The sequence below is a fragment of the Cebus imitator genome, unplaced genomic scaffold (genome assembly GCF_001604975.1).
Source record: "Cebus imitator isolate Cc_AM_T3 unplaced genomic scaffold, Cebus_imitator-1.0 Scaffold44, whole genome shotgun sequence".
NCBI lineage: Eukaryota > Metazoa > Chordata > Mammalia > Primates > Cebidae > Cebus > Cebus imitator.
The window spans coordinates 5,720,891-5,731,347 of record NW_016107359.1 but is presented as its reverse complement, the minus strand read 5'-3'; the positions used below and the strand labels follow the sequence as shown (position 1 = coordinate 5,731,347).

The window sequence follows — 10,457 nt, the reverse complement described above, 5'->3', positions numbered from 1 at the left end:
GGGTTTCACCATGTTGACCAGGATGGTCTCGATCTCTTGACCTCGTGATCCACCCGCCTCGGCCTCCCAAAGTGCTGGGATTACAGGCTTGAGCCACTGCGCCCGGCCCAGGATAATCTTAAGTTTTTTAAAACTCTCCAACTGATTCTCGATTTCAGGAAAACGTAACTATACCATGGAAGGAAGCCCAGGGTGAACATGCTCCCCCAGTGTCTGCTGCAGAACATGGAACTCTTCAAGTGCAACCACCCAGCTGAAAATGGACATCTCCTACCACCATCACCCCATCCTCTGACTCAGCATGAAAAGTGACAGAGGGAATATCAAGATATGCAACTGTTTTAAGAAGAAAAACAGAACTCACAGTCCTACTCTGATAGGGTTATTACTTACATATTTCTTTTAAAGTTACTTCAATAATTATGTGGCTTCACAGTATAATAGTAAAAATTATGTGATTTTTCTGATTTTAAACAAGTTTTATGTTTAAGCATATTTTTATTAAACAATTTTACTTTCTGGATTTGCTTAAAAGAATCGAATCCATACTAGCTAAAATGTTTTATTTGCAAATAACATTTTGTTTGTGCAGATGTTACTGTCATGCTACAAAAAGTGGATCCAGAGTTTTCAGTTTATGAATCAAAGCTATTAAGCAGTTGGCAGCTTTTTCGAAAGCAACAGCTTTGTTTAATAGATTATTCCACCTCTTTTCATGGAAATATTTTAATTCTCCATTTCTATAAAATGTAATCCTTGTAAGATGCCAATATATAACTCTTTATGAAACACTAACACGATTTTAGAGGAAAAAAATTGATATAAAGAAAATGCTACGTTTTTATATAAGAATTAGTTTTCTTTTAATTATCTCCTTTTAACGTTCACTTTTTTACTTAAAAAAAGTGAACATTAAAAGCTCATTTTAAAACAAAACACTTAAGAAGCACCCAAAAAAATGGAAAATATTTATCATAATTATGGTGGAGGATCAATAAAAAAGAATACTACAAAAAAGATCAGACAAAGGATATTAATAGGCAATTATCAAAAGAAAACAAGAATGGGCAATAAACATTTAGAAATCAAAATAAATACAAAACTGAACTAAGTAGTTTCCCACCCGTGCCCCCACCCCGCTGCCCATCAAATTCTCTTAGTATAACCAGCATGAAGATAATGGGTACTCTCATATGCTCCCAGAGTACAAGCTTTTCAGCCCTTCTAGAAAGCAATCTGCAACATGCATCAAAAGCCTTAAAAACGTACCTATCTTCAGGTAGAATAAATTTCTGAATTACGTGATTTTACTGCCAAATATGCCTAAATTGTAATATTTTCTTATTTACTAAATATTTAAAGGAAAAATTATCAGAGAACAAGAAGCGGTGAGTACCTAAAACTTTCAAAATGTGCTGTTACTGTTTTCATGAAACATTCGGCTCTGGAAAAGAAGGTGCTTCAGCCTCTGAATATACAGACACCAGAACGTACCGTCCCAGGGTTAGTAACGATCATGCCTTTACATTCTTCTGCATATTTCTGCCACTCCAGCTCCTCCCACTGAAGCATGTTGGCAATCTCCTCCTCGGGCACCAGGGCTTTGCTGCACCGTAACAAGTATAGGAGAATCTGGTGCATCGACAGCACTTCCTTTCCTCCATCTTGGATGGGAGTGGGAGGGGAGAGAAGGGGAAAAAATAAGGCTACTCAACTTATAGCAAATCAACAACTGAATAAGAAAAAAACAAGACAATGAAGGAAAAGAGCACGTACAAAAAGGTAATTTAAAATTTACACTGTTTAACCAGGTGCCAAATAATACGAAAGCCATTTGTTTCATTGATGAACAGTGCTCGTAAACCATCTCATTTACTAAATTGGCAACAACAACATTATAAATGATAAAAGCCTCCATTTGTGAGGTGTGAATATAAAAAAGGTGCCTATGTAAATAAATTTATAGCCACCTAGCATAAAGAACCATAGTTTATAATATACAGAACCATGTTATGTCTTAAATATTTTATCATTCTTTCTGAGGTTAACAGATGAAAGCTCTTTAGAAGTGATGTTACTGTCTTAAGGAAATTCTAAGCTTTTATGAGACATTTATGGATGTCTTCAATAAGCTATTGTTGCATTATGGTCTAATTTTTTGGTGCTAATGTGCTGCACCTGCCATGATGAACAGAGCTAAAGAGCCCGTGCTAATATCACAGAAGATCATTATGGAGTTAGTACATGGAAAAAATACCAAGTGTTCTGAGGCCTACAGAAACATATAGCATCAAGTACAGGGATAAAAATAACAAAGGGCATCATTCAAGTACCTTGGAAAAAGCCAATTAATCTAGTACTTGATAAACCAAAGACATCCACTTCACGTGGGCATTAACGCGGGGTCCACGTGCTTCTGCCTTCTCTTTAGACTTAGCTTCTTGACCAGCATGGGCAACCATTTTACACCATTTTTCTTTGCCTGTTCCCACCCAAACGAAGGACAAGAGCCCTGAAGAGAACAATCATTACCCTCTCCCAGGACGTGAGATATGCTTTGAACAGTAGTACAGGACCAAACACTTCAGGGAGAAAGATGGGGACCAAGAGCATAAGATGGCAGCGATGGGATGGCACAGAAAAGTGTCCTCCTTGGTCAGAGGGATTAGTGGCACCCAGTTTGGGTCTGGGATACTAAACAATTTTAATACGGTCTGCTGTGGGCTAAGAACTTGAGTCACAACTGCACATCTGAGAGAAAAGAGAGTAAATGTCAACATTTCTGTGTGAGCTGTGTTCCTCCATCTGAGATGTTACTCTGGAACGAGACTGCACTGCTGTTCTACAGCCACTATATATGTAGGCATGCATTCACTCATTCATCCAAATATTCATTCATTCAACAAATATTTATAGAGTACCTATGATGTAACAGCCACTGTTCTAGGCCCTGAGAACACAGCAATGTTGGAAATAGCCAAAGCCTCACCTTCCTGAAGCTTATGCTGCAGTAGAGACAATAAAAAAGAGCTACATAAAAGATCAGGTTGAGATGAGTGCTACAAAGAAGAATCAAACAGGGCAAGGAACTAGAGTTGTATCTAAAAGGATGGTTAGGAAAGGAATCTTCTAAGAGGTTTCACATAGACAAAACTTGAAAGGAACAAGGGAGGCCACCATGCAGCAGTCTGGAAGACAAGAAGAAAGAGCAAATGCCCTAAGGTGGAGTGGAACTGCACTGCTATGCACTGTGCCCTGGTGGAGTGGAACTGTGCCCAGGAACTGCAATGAGGCCACTGTGGATGGTGTGAAGTGAGAAGAATGTGAGAGAGGCAGCAGGGAAGTTGGAGCTTACAAAGCTTTACAGCTCATCAAGAGCTCTGAAGTTGACTCTGAGATGGGAGCATGTTTTTCACCATATGTGCCAGGGACAGAGTGGTCCCATGTCATCATCACCACAGAAAAAACGCCACAAGTTCTAGGCGCTCAAGAAGTACATAGGCTAATAATGATGGATCACAATAGTTCCTAAAGGAATCTTTGTAGATAACACTCAGAAAATAAAGTTACCTTAATCAAAGACAGTGTGCTTCTTTCTGAAAAGTACATAAATAATTGTCCAAGAACTGACAAAATCACAGCAGTGACATTTTTTATGCCTCATTACAAAGCAACTGCCTTAAACCCAAAAGTCATCATTAATAAGCAAACTTCCATAGTGTTATGAACTCAATGTTTGTGTTCCTCCAAATTTCATATATTAAAATCCTTTTTTTTTTCTTTTTTATTTTTGATTCAGGGTCTCTGTCACTCGGGCTGGAGTGCAGTGATGCTATCACAGCGCATCTGAGCCTCAACCACCTAGGCTCAAGCAATCCTCCCATCTCAGCATCCCAAGTAGCCGGGACTACAGGCGTATGCTACCATGCCTGGCTCCTTTTTAAATTTTTTTGTAAAGGCAGGGTCTAACTATGTTGCCCAGGCTGTTCTCCAATTCCTGGGATGAAATGATCCTCGCACCTCAGCTTCCCAAAGTGCTGGGATTACAGGTGTGAGCCACAGCACACAGCCGTATATTAAAATCTTAACCCCCAGTATGATGGTATTAGGAGGTGGGGCCTTTGGAGGTAATTAGGTCATGAGGGTAAAGCCCTCATAAATGGGATTAGTGCCCTTAAAAGAAGAAACACGAAAGGGCTTGCTTCCTCTCTCTTTTCTCTAGCAGATGAGGATATGAGAAGATGGCTGGCTATGAAGCAGTAAGAGGGCCTTCATCAACAAGCTAACTACGATGGCACCCTGATTCCCGACTACCAGCCTGCAGAACTGTGAGAAGTAAGTGCTTATTGTCTAAGCCATCAGTCTATAGTGTTTTTGTTAGTACAGTTCAAACAAAGACCCATGGTTAGGGGGGCATATTTCTCCAAATCAGTCTCAAAACACATTCCAGCTGGGCATGGTGGCTCATGCCTGTAACCCCAGCACTTTGGGAGGCCGAAGGGAGCAGACTGCTTGAGCTTAGGAGATCAAGGCCAGCCTGCGCAACATGGCAAAACCCAGCTCTACAAAAAATAGAAAAATTAGCCAGGCATGATGGCACATGGCACATGCCGGTGGCCCCAGCTGCTCAGGAGGCCGAGGTGGGAAGACCACCTAAGCCCAGAAGGTTGAGGCTGCAGTGAGCCGTGACTGTGCCACCTCACTCCCACCTGGGGACAAAGTAAGACCCTGTCTCAAAAAATAAAATAAAATAATAAAAACATATTCCAATCCACCTGCATGTGACATGTGTTCCTAAACCGGTAATGTTCCCCTCTTTGCTAAGGAGCCCAGGAAACCCATAATGCCTCTCTCTCAGTCTGAGTCCGTGATAATTTCCAATCTCCTGAGGGGACTGAGGTGAAAAGGTGGAAGAAAAAATTTTCTAACGTCAGAATATGTTGCCTACACACTTCACATGCATATACACAGAACAGCAGGAATAAAGGAAACCTAGAGAACCCTGGAAAGAACTGCCACACTAACTAGATTCACTAGGAACTAAGGAAAGAGTAAAATAGTTTTTGGCTTATAATGCCTAGACTTGGTGAGATGACTTAAGAGTACCAGGGACTTTAAGAATACAATAAGAGTATAAAATACCGTAAGAAGGAACAGAATATTGCTTTGCTGTAAGGATTAGAAAAAAGATACATGTTTTCATGGGGGGGAAGAGCATGAAGGAAGGAGTAAATATACAGGTCCAGGTATATAAAACAGCACTAGAATCTCCACACAAGCATTTACATGGCACTTGAGAAAAATAGAAACGGACTTGCGACAGTGAGTGTAATGTGAAATGACTTTTAAAAGAGCTACTGGGAGAGAGGAATACTACAGACCAAGACTCCCTTAAAAGCCTCAACTCTGTAGAAAATAATTAATATAGACACTGTCCAATTTAGGAAAAGAATAACTGTAAGGTTAAGAAATAAGGCTGTTGGCCAGGTGTGGTGGCTCACACCTGCAATCCCAGCACTTTGGGAGGCCGAGGTGGGTGGATCACCTGAGGTCAGAGGTTCAAGGCCAGCCTGGCCAACATGGCGAAACACTGTCTCTACTAAAAATACAAAAATCAGCCAGGCGTGATGGTGGACTACTATAATCCTAGCTACTTAGGAGGCTGAGGCAGGAGAATCACTTGAACCTGGGAGGAAGAGGTTGCAGTGGGCCAAGATTGTGCCACTGCACTCCAGCCTGGGAGACAGAGCAAGACTCCGTATTAAAAAAAAAAAAAAAAAAAAAAAAAAAAAAAAAAAAATGGCAGGGATCCACCTTCTTATTTAGGTGCGATGCTAATGATGAGGGAGGAGTAAGCCACACAACAGCATAGAAACCAGACGTAATTCAAAACAACCATATACACGCATCAGGTGCAAAGTTAACAACACTGAAGGAGAAACCACAAATCCATGTTGAAATCTGCTAAATATTTCGAATGGCAACTAAACCTTAAAGAGATTTTATTTACCACTGTAACTAAGTAGAAACTCGGGGCAGATAACCTGAGGTGAAAGGTTTCTCAAGGAAGGTGATGGAGACTCTGCTCCCTGTCTGGTTTTGCGTTCAATTTCCATGGAAAGGTAAGAGGAGGCGCATAAATTAGAGAGTCCTGCCAGAGCCCACAGGGCATGGGCTACATCTCTCACACCCAGCCTGGCAAAAAGACACTCCATAAACATTTGTGGAATGACTTTCTGAAGCAGACTAATAACTTGGCCGCTTGCACTCAGGCTGCCATGAATTCACTAATGTTAATGAATTGGCTCTTTTGGTTTGTCTGCTTTGCCACTTGTTTATGTTGGGGATTTATGGAGCCATGTCACTGAGGGCTAGGAAGTTTTTTATCTTGTTGGCTGAAATAAATAGGACATGATATAAATGAGAAATGAGAGCGGGTAAGCTAAGGTTAGCAGGACTTCTGCCAACTCTGGGACTGGAACCGTGACAACAGCTCATTATTCGGGAAGAACTGGAGTTTGTGTTTCAGGGAATGAATCTGGACAGTCATTAATGAACTGACAGACTTTATAAACTGTTTCTTAGAGACCCAGTTCTCTCAGTTTATATTGCTTGATTATTTATATGGTTATTTGGGGAGGGGGTAATTTGTTAGGGAATCTGTATTAAGTATAATTATAAGAGTATTTCTTAACTGTATAATATTCAACTTTAAGAAATACAAAAATATCATCTCCTTTCTCTACACTGAGAGTAACTGTATGACTGCATTTCTGTGTCTTCTGGATATTCCTGCTGAGACATCCTACTAATCTTCTAAAATATGTATTAACAGGTCTTTTCTACATTTTCCAAATGTATACTAAGTTGTGGTACTAACAGATGGTTTTGCAAACTACACTTGCCTCCTGGAAATTCTATGACACTCTCCCACCTCCTGACCCCCTGCCAGCCATACCTGAGAACTACTGCTCCAGACGGGGCAATTTCAAAGAATCAATTTTCCAGACAGTCAATTTGCAAAACTGATTCAGGATTTGCAATGCTTTATTAGGGCAGTAATATAAGCAATGAGTAGGCTTTTCCCTAAGATTGATCTCATTATCTTGAATTACAACCTACCTTTGCCCCAGTTACACTCAGAATAAAACCTTATACTCAGTCTAGTTCATATCAAGTATTCTGTGACCAAAGGTAGAGAGTGGGATAGGAAACAAAATTTAAGAAAAATTTTTAAATCTCAATAAACTGATTGCTCTGACTTGGTTTCTGGCTAACTGGCCAGCATTGAATAATCCTTGGTTTAAACTATCAAGCTTACTTTTGGGTAAAGTTGTCCAAAGCAACTGGGACAGCTATCTTCAAAATGGGTAAACTTAAGAATTAGAGAAATATGATGATGACTTATAAAACTTGAATTTTCAGTTAGATATTACAGTAGACTGACACAAATAAAAAGCAAGTAAGAATGAGAAGACCACAAAGTAATAATGAGAAGACCACATAGAAAATCCGTGAAAAGCTACTCATTCTCAAAGAAGCTCAAGAAACATGCAAATAGTAACATCAGACTTTTTGCTTATCGGATGGACTAAACCAGGGCTGTCCAATCTTTTGGCTTCCCTGGGCCACAATGGAAGAATTGTCTTGGGTCACACATAAAATATACTAACAAAAGCTGATGAGTTTATAAAGAAAAATCACAAAAAAACTCACAGTGTTTTAAGAAAGTTTACGAATTTTTGATGGGCCCTATCCAAAGCCATCCTGGGCCATACATGGCCCACCGGCTGCAAGTGGAACAAGCTTGGACTAAACTGTAAAAGACTAGTAAGATCCTAGCCAGGTGTGGTGACTCACACCAGTAATCCCAGCACTTTGGGAGGCCAAGGTGGGTGGATCACAAAGTCAGAAGATCGAGACCATCCTGACCAACACACGGTAAAACCCTGTCTCTACTAAAATACAAAAAATTAGCCAGGTGTGATGGCACACACCTGTAGTTCCAGCTACTCAGGAGGCTGAGGCAGGGGAATCACTTGAACCCAGGGAGCTGCAGTAAGCCGAGATAGTGCCATTGCACTCCAGCGTGGCAACAGAGCAAGACTCTGTCTCAAAAAAAAAAAAAAAAAAAAGACAAGGCTGATGAACACCATGTTCATCTCTACTAAAAATACACAAATTAGCCAGGTGTGGTGGCAAGTCCCTGTAATCCCAGCAACTTGGGAGGCTGAGGGAAGAGAACCACTTGAACCCAGGAGGCAGAGGTTGCCACTGCACACCAACCTAGGTGACAGAGAAAGACTCAGTCTCAAAAAACAAACAAACAAACAAAAAGACTAGTAACATCCAGTATTGGCAGGTGTCTAGAAAAAGAGTACTTTCAAAAGCTATTGGTCAGAACTACAAATTGGTATATCCTTTCTAGAGAAAACTTGGCCAACATCATTTTGAATTTAAAATGTGCATGCTACCTTAACAAATAATTTCACTTCTAGAACTCTACCTTACAGAAACAAAAAATACAACAGGACAGACACAGATGATTTCTGAAGCATTTATACAAAATGCAGGGAAAATGGAGAACTCCAAAATATTTGTCACCACAGGAATTAGTAAAAAAAAAAAATGTCCATCCATAATATAAAATGCTGAATATGTATCAAAGAATGAAGCAAAGTATTTACAGTACAGAGAATGCCTGAAGTATCTGAGTTAAAAAAAAAAAAAGTTGTGTAACATATTTAGTGTTATTCCACTTGAAGAAAAAAAGCATAATTCTTCTTATAGCTGTTAAAACAAATTCAAATCAAGCCATTTACAATATTTACTCATTTTCACATTTTCAGAAGGAGGTGTTCACTTTTTTTACTTTACATACTTTTGTATTGTTTGTGTACACACATACATACACACACACACACATACACACACAGTCAACATGATCAAAAGCAAAAGCAACACTTCAATTTTCTGAAGAAATTGTTCTTTTCAATAAATGGTGCTGGATCAATTGTATAACCACATTGAAAATAATGAGTTTTCACCCATATCTCATACCAATTGTAAAAGCAAATTAAAGACTGATTACAGATCTAAATGTGAAGAAAATATAAGTGAGTAATTTGACATTGGGGTAGGCGAAAATTTCATAAACGATACAAAAAGCTCTAATCATAAAGGAATATATATCTATAAATTGGACTACATCAAAATTAAGAATTTCTATTCATCAAAAATCACCATTAAGATCAAAAAACAATCTACAGAGAAGGTATTGGCAATATATATATCTAATAAAGACCTCATATACAGTATATAATTCTAAGAACCTAAAATATCAATGAGACAAAGGCTGATATTGCCCAAAAGAAAAATGTGCAAAAGACTTGAACAGATGCTTTTAAAAAACGCTATCTAGGTACCCAATAAATACATTAAATGGTGCTCCATTTTATTAACCATTAGGAGAATGCAAATTAAAATCATCCCAAATTAAAATCGCTTAAATCATCACTTCTTGGCCTTTTGACTAAGATAAACTACAGAATGGCTAAATTGACAAAGAAAAAATAAATGCCAAGTGGTGAGAATGTGAAATAACTTGAATTTTCATACACTGTTAGTGGGAAGATAAAACAATATAGTCACTTTGGAGAACTGAAAGTGTCTATAAAGCTTAATATAAACACACCCAGAATTCCGCTCCTTGGTATGGTATGTACATAACAGAAAAATACATATATATACGCTCACTAAACGATACATACAAGTTGTCTTTGGTGGACATATATATGCTATTCAAATATACAGATACAGATATATAGTGAATATATCTATATATAATGAATATAGAACATGAATATACATGCCATGAATATATAGACATATTATATATAATTATATATATATATATATATATATATATATAAAAAATACCCAAATGTCCATTAATCATAGACAGGTTTATTTTAATTTAGTCATCCCATATAATACTATATAGTAATAAGAAGCAGGCAACTACAGTCAACTGCAACAAGAGATGATTCTGAAATACGTTAAACAAAAGACAGAAGCAAAAGAGAATATAAAATTCTAGTTTTTATAGTTCAAAAACAAGTAAAACTAATACATGGTGTTTCAAGCCAGAATAGTGGTTACCCTTGAGGGTCTGGGCAGTCACTGGACAAAGGTCCAAAGGAGGTTGTTGGATGCTACTAATCTTGACCTGCTGCTGGATGCATGGGCATATTCACACTGTAAAAACTCACTGAGGTCTTATATTCACGATACGTGCACTTTTCAATATTTATGTTATAGTTCAATCAAAAGTTTACTTTATAAAAATGAGAGGCCGGGCGCGGTGGCTCACGCCTGTAATCCCAGCACTTTGGGAGGCCGAGGCAGGTGGATCACGAGGTCAAGAGATCGAGACCATCCTGGTCAACACGGTGAAA

At 38.7% G+C, this 10,457-nt stretch overlaps 1 protein-coding gene across 5 annotated transcripts in view; it reads right to left on the bottom strand.

Annotated features, from left to right (window-relative positions):
* DROSHA (drosha ribonuclease III) overlaps positions 1–10,457 on the bottom strand; it is a 140,076-nt gene that overhangs the window by 73,716 nt on the left and 55,903 nt on the right. For all 5 annotated transcript variants that reach the window (XM_017526833.2, XM_017526834.2, XM_017526835.2 and 2 more), the window contains one exon: positions 1,495–1,664. In XM_017526833.2, the coding sequence (XP_017382322.1) occupies positions 1,495–1,664 (170 nt within the window). The remainder of the gene's footprint in view (positions 1–1,494; positions 1,665–10,457) is intronic.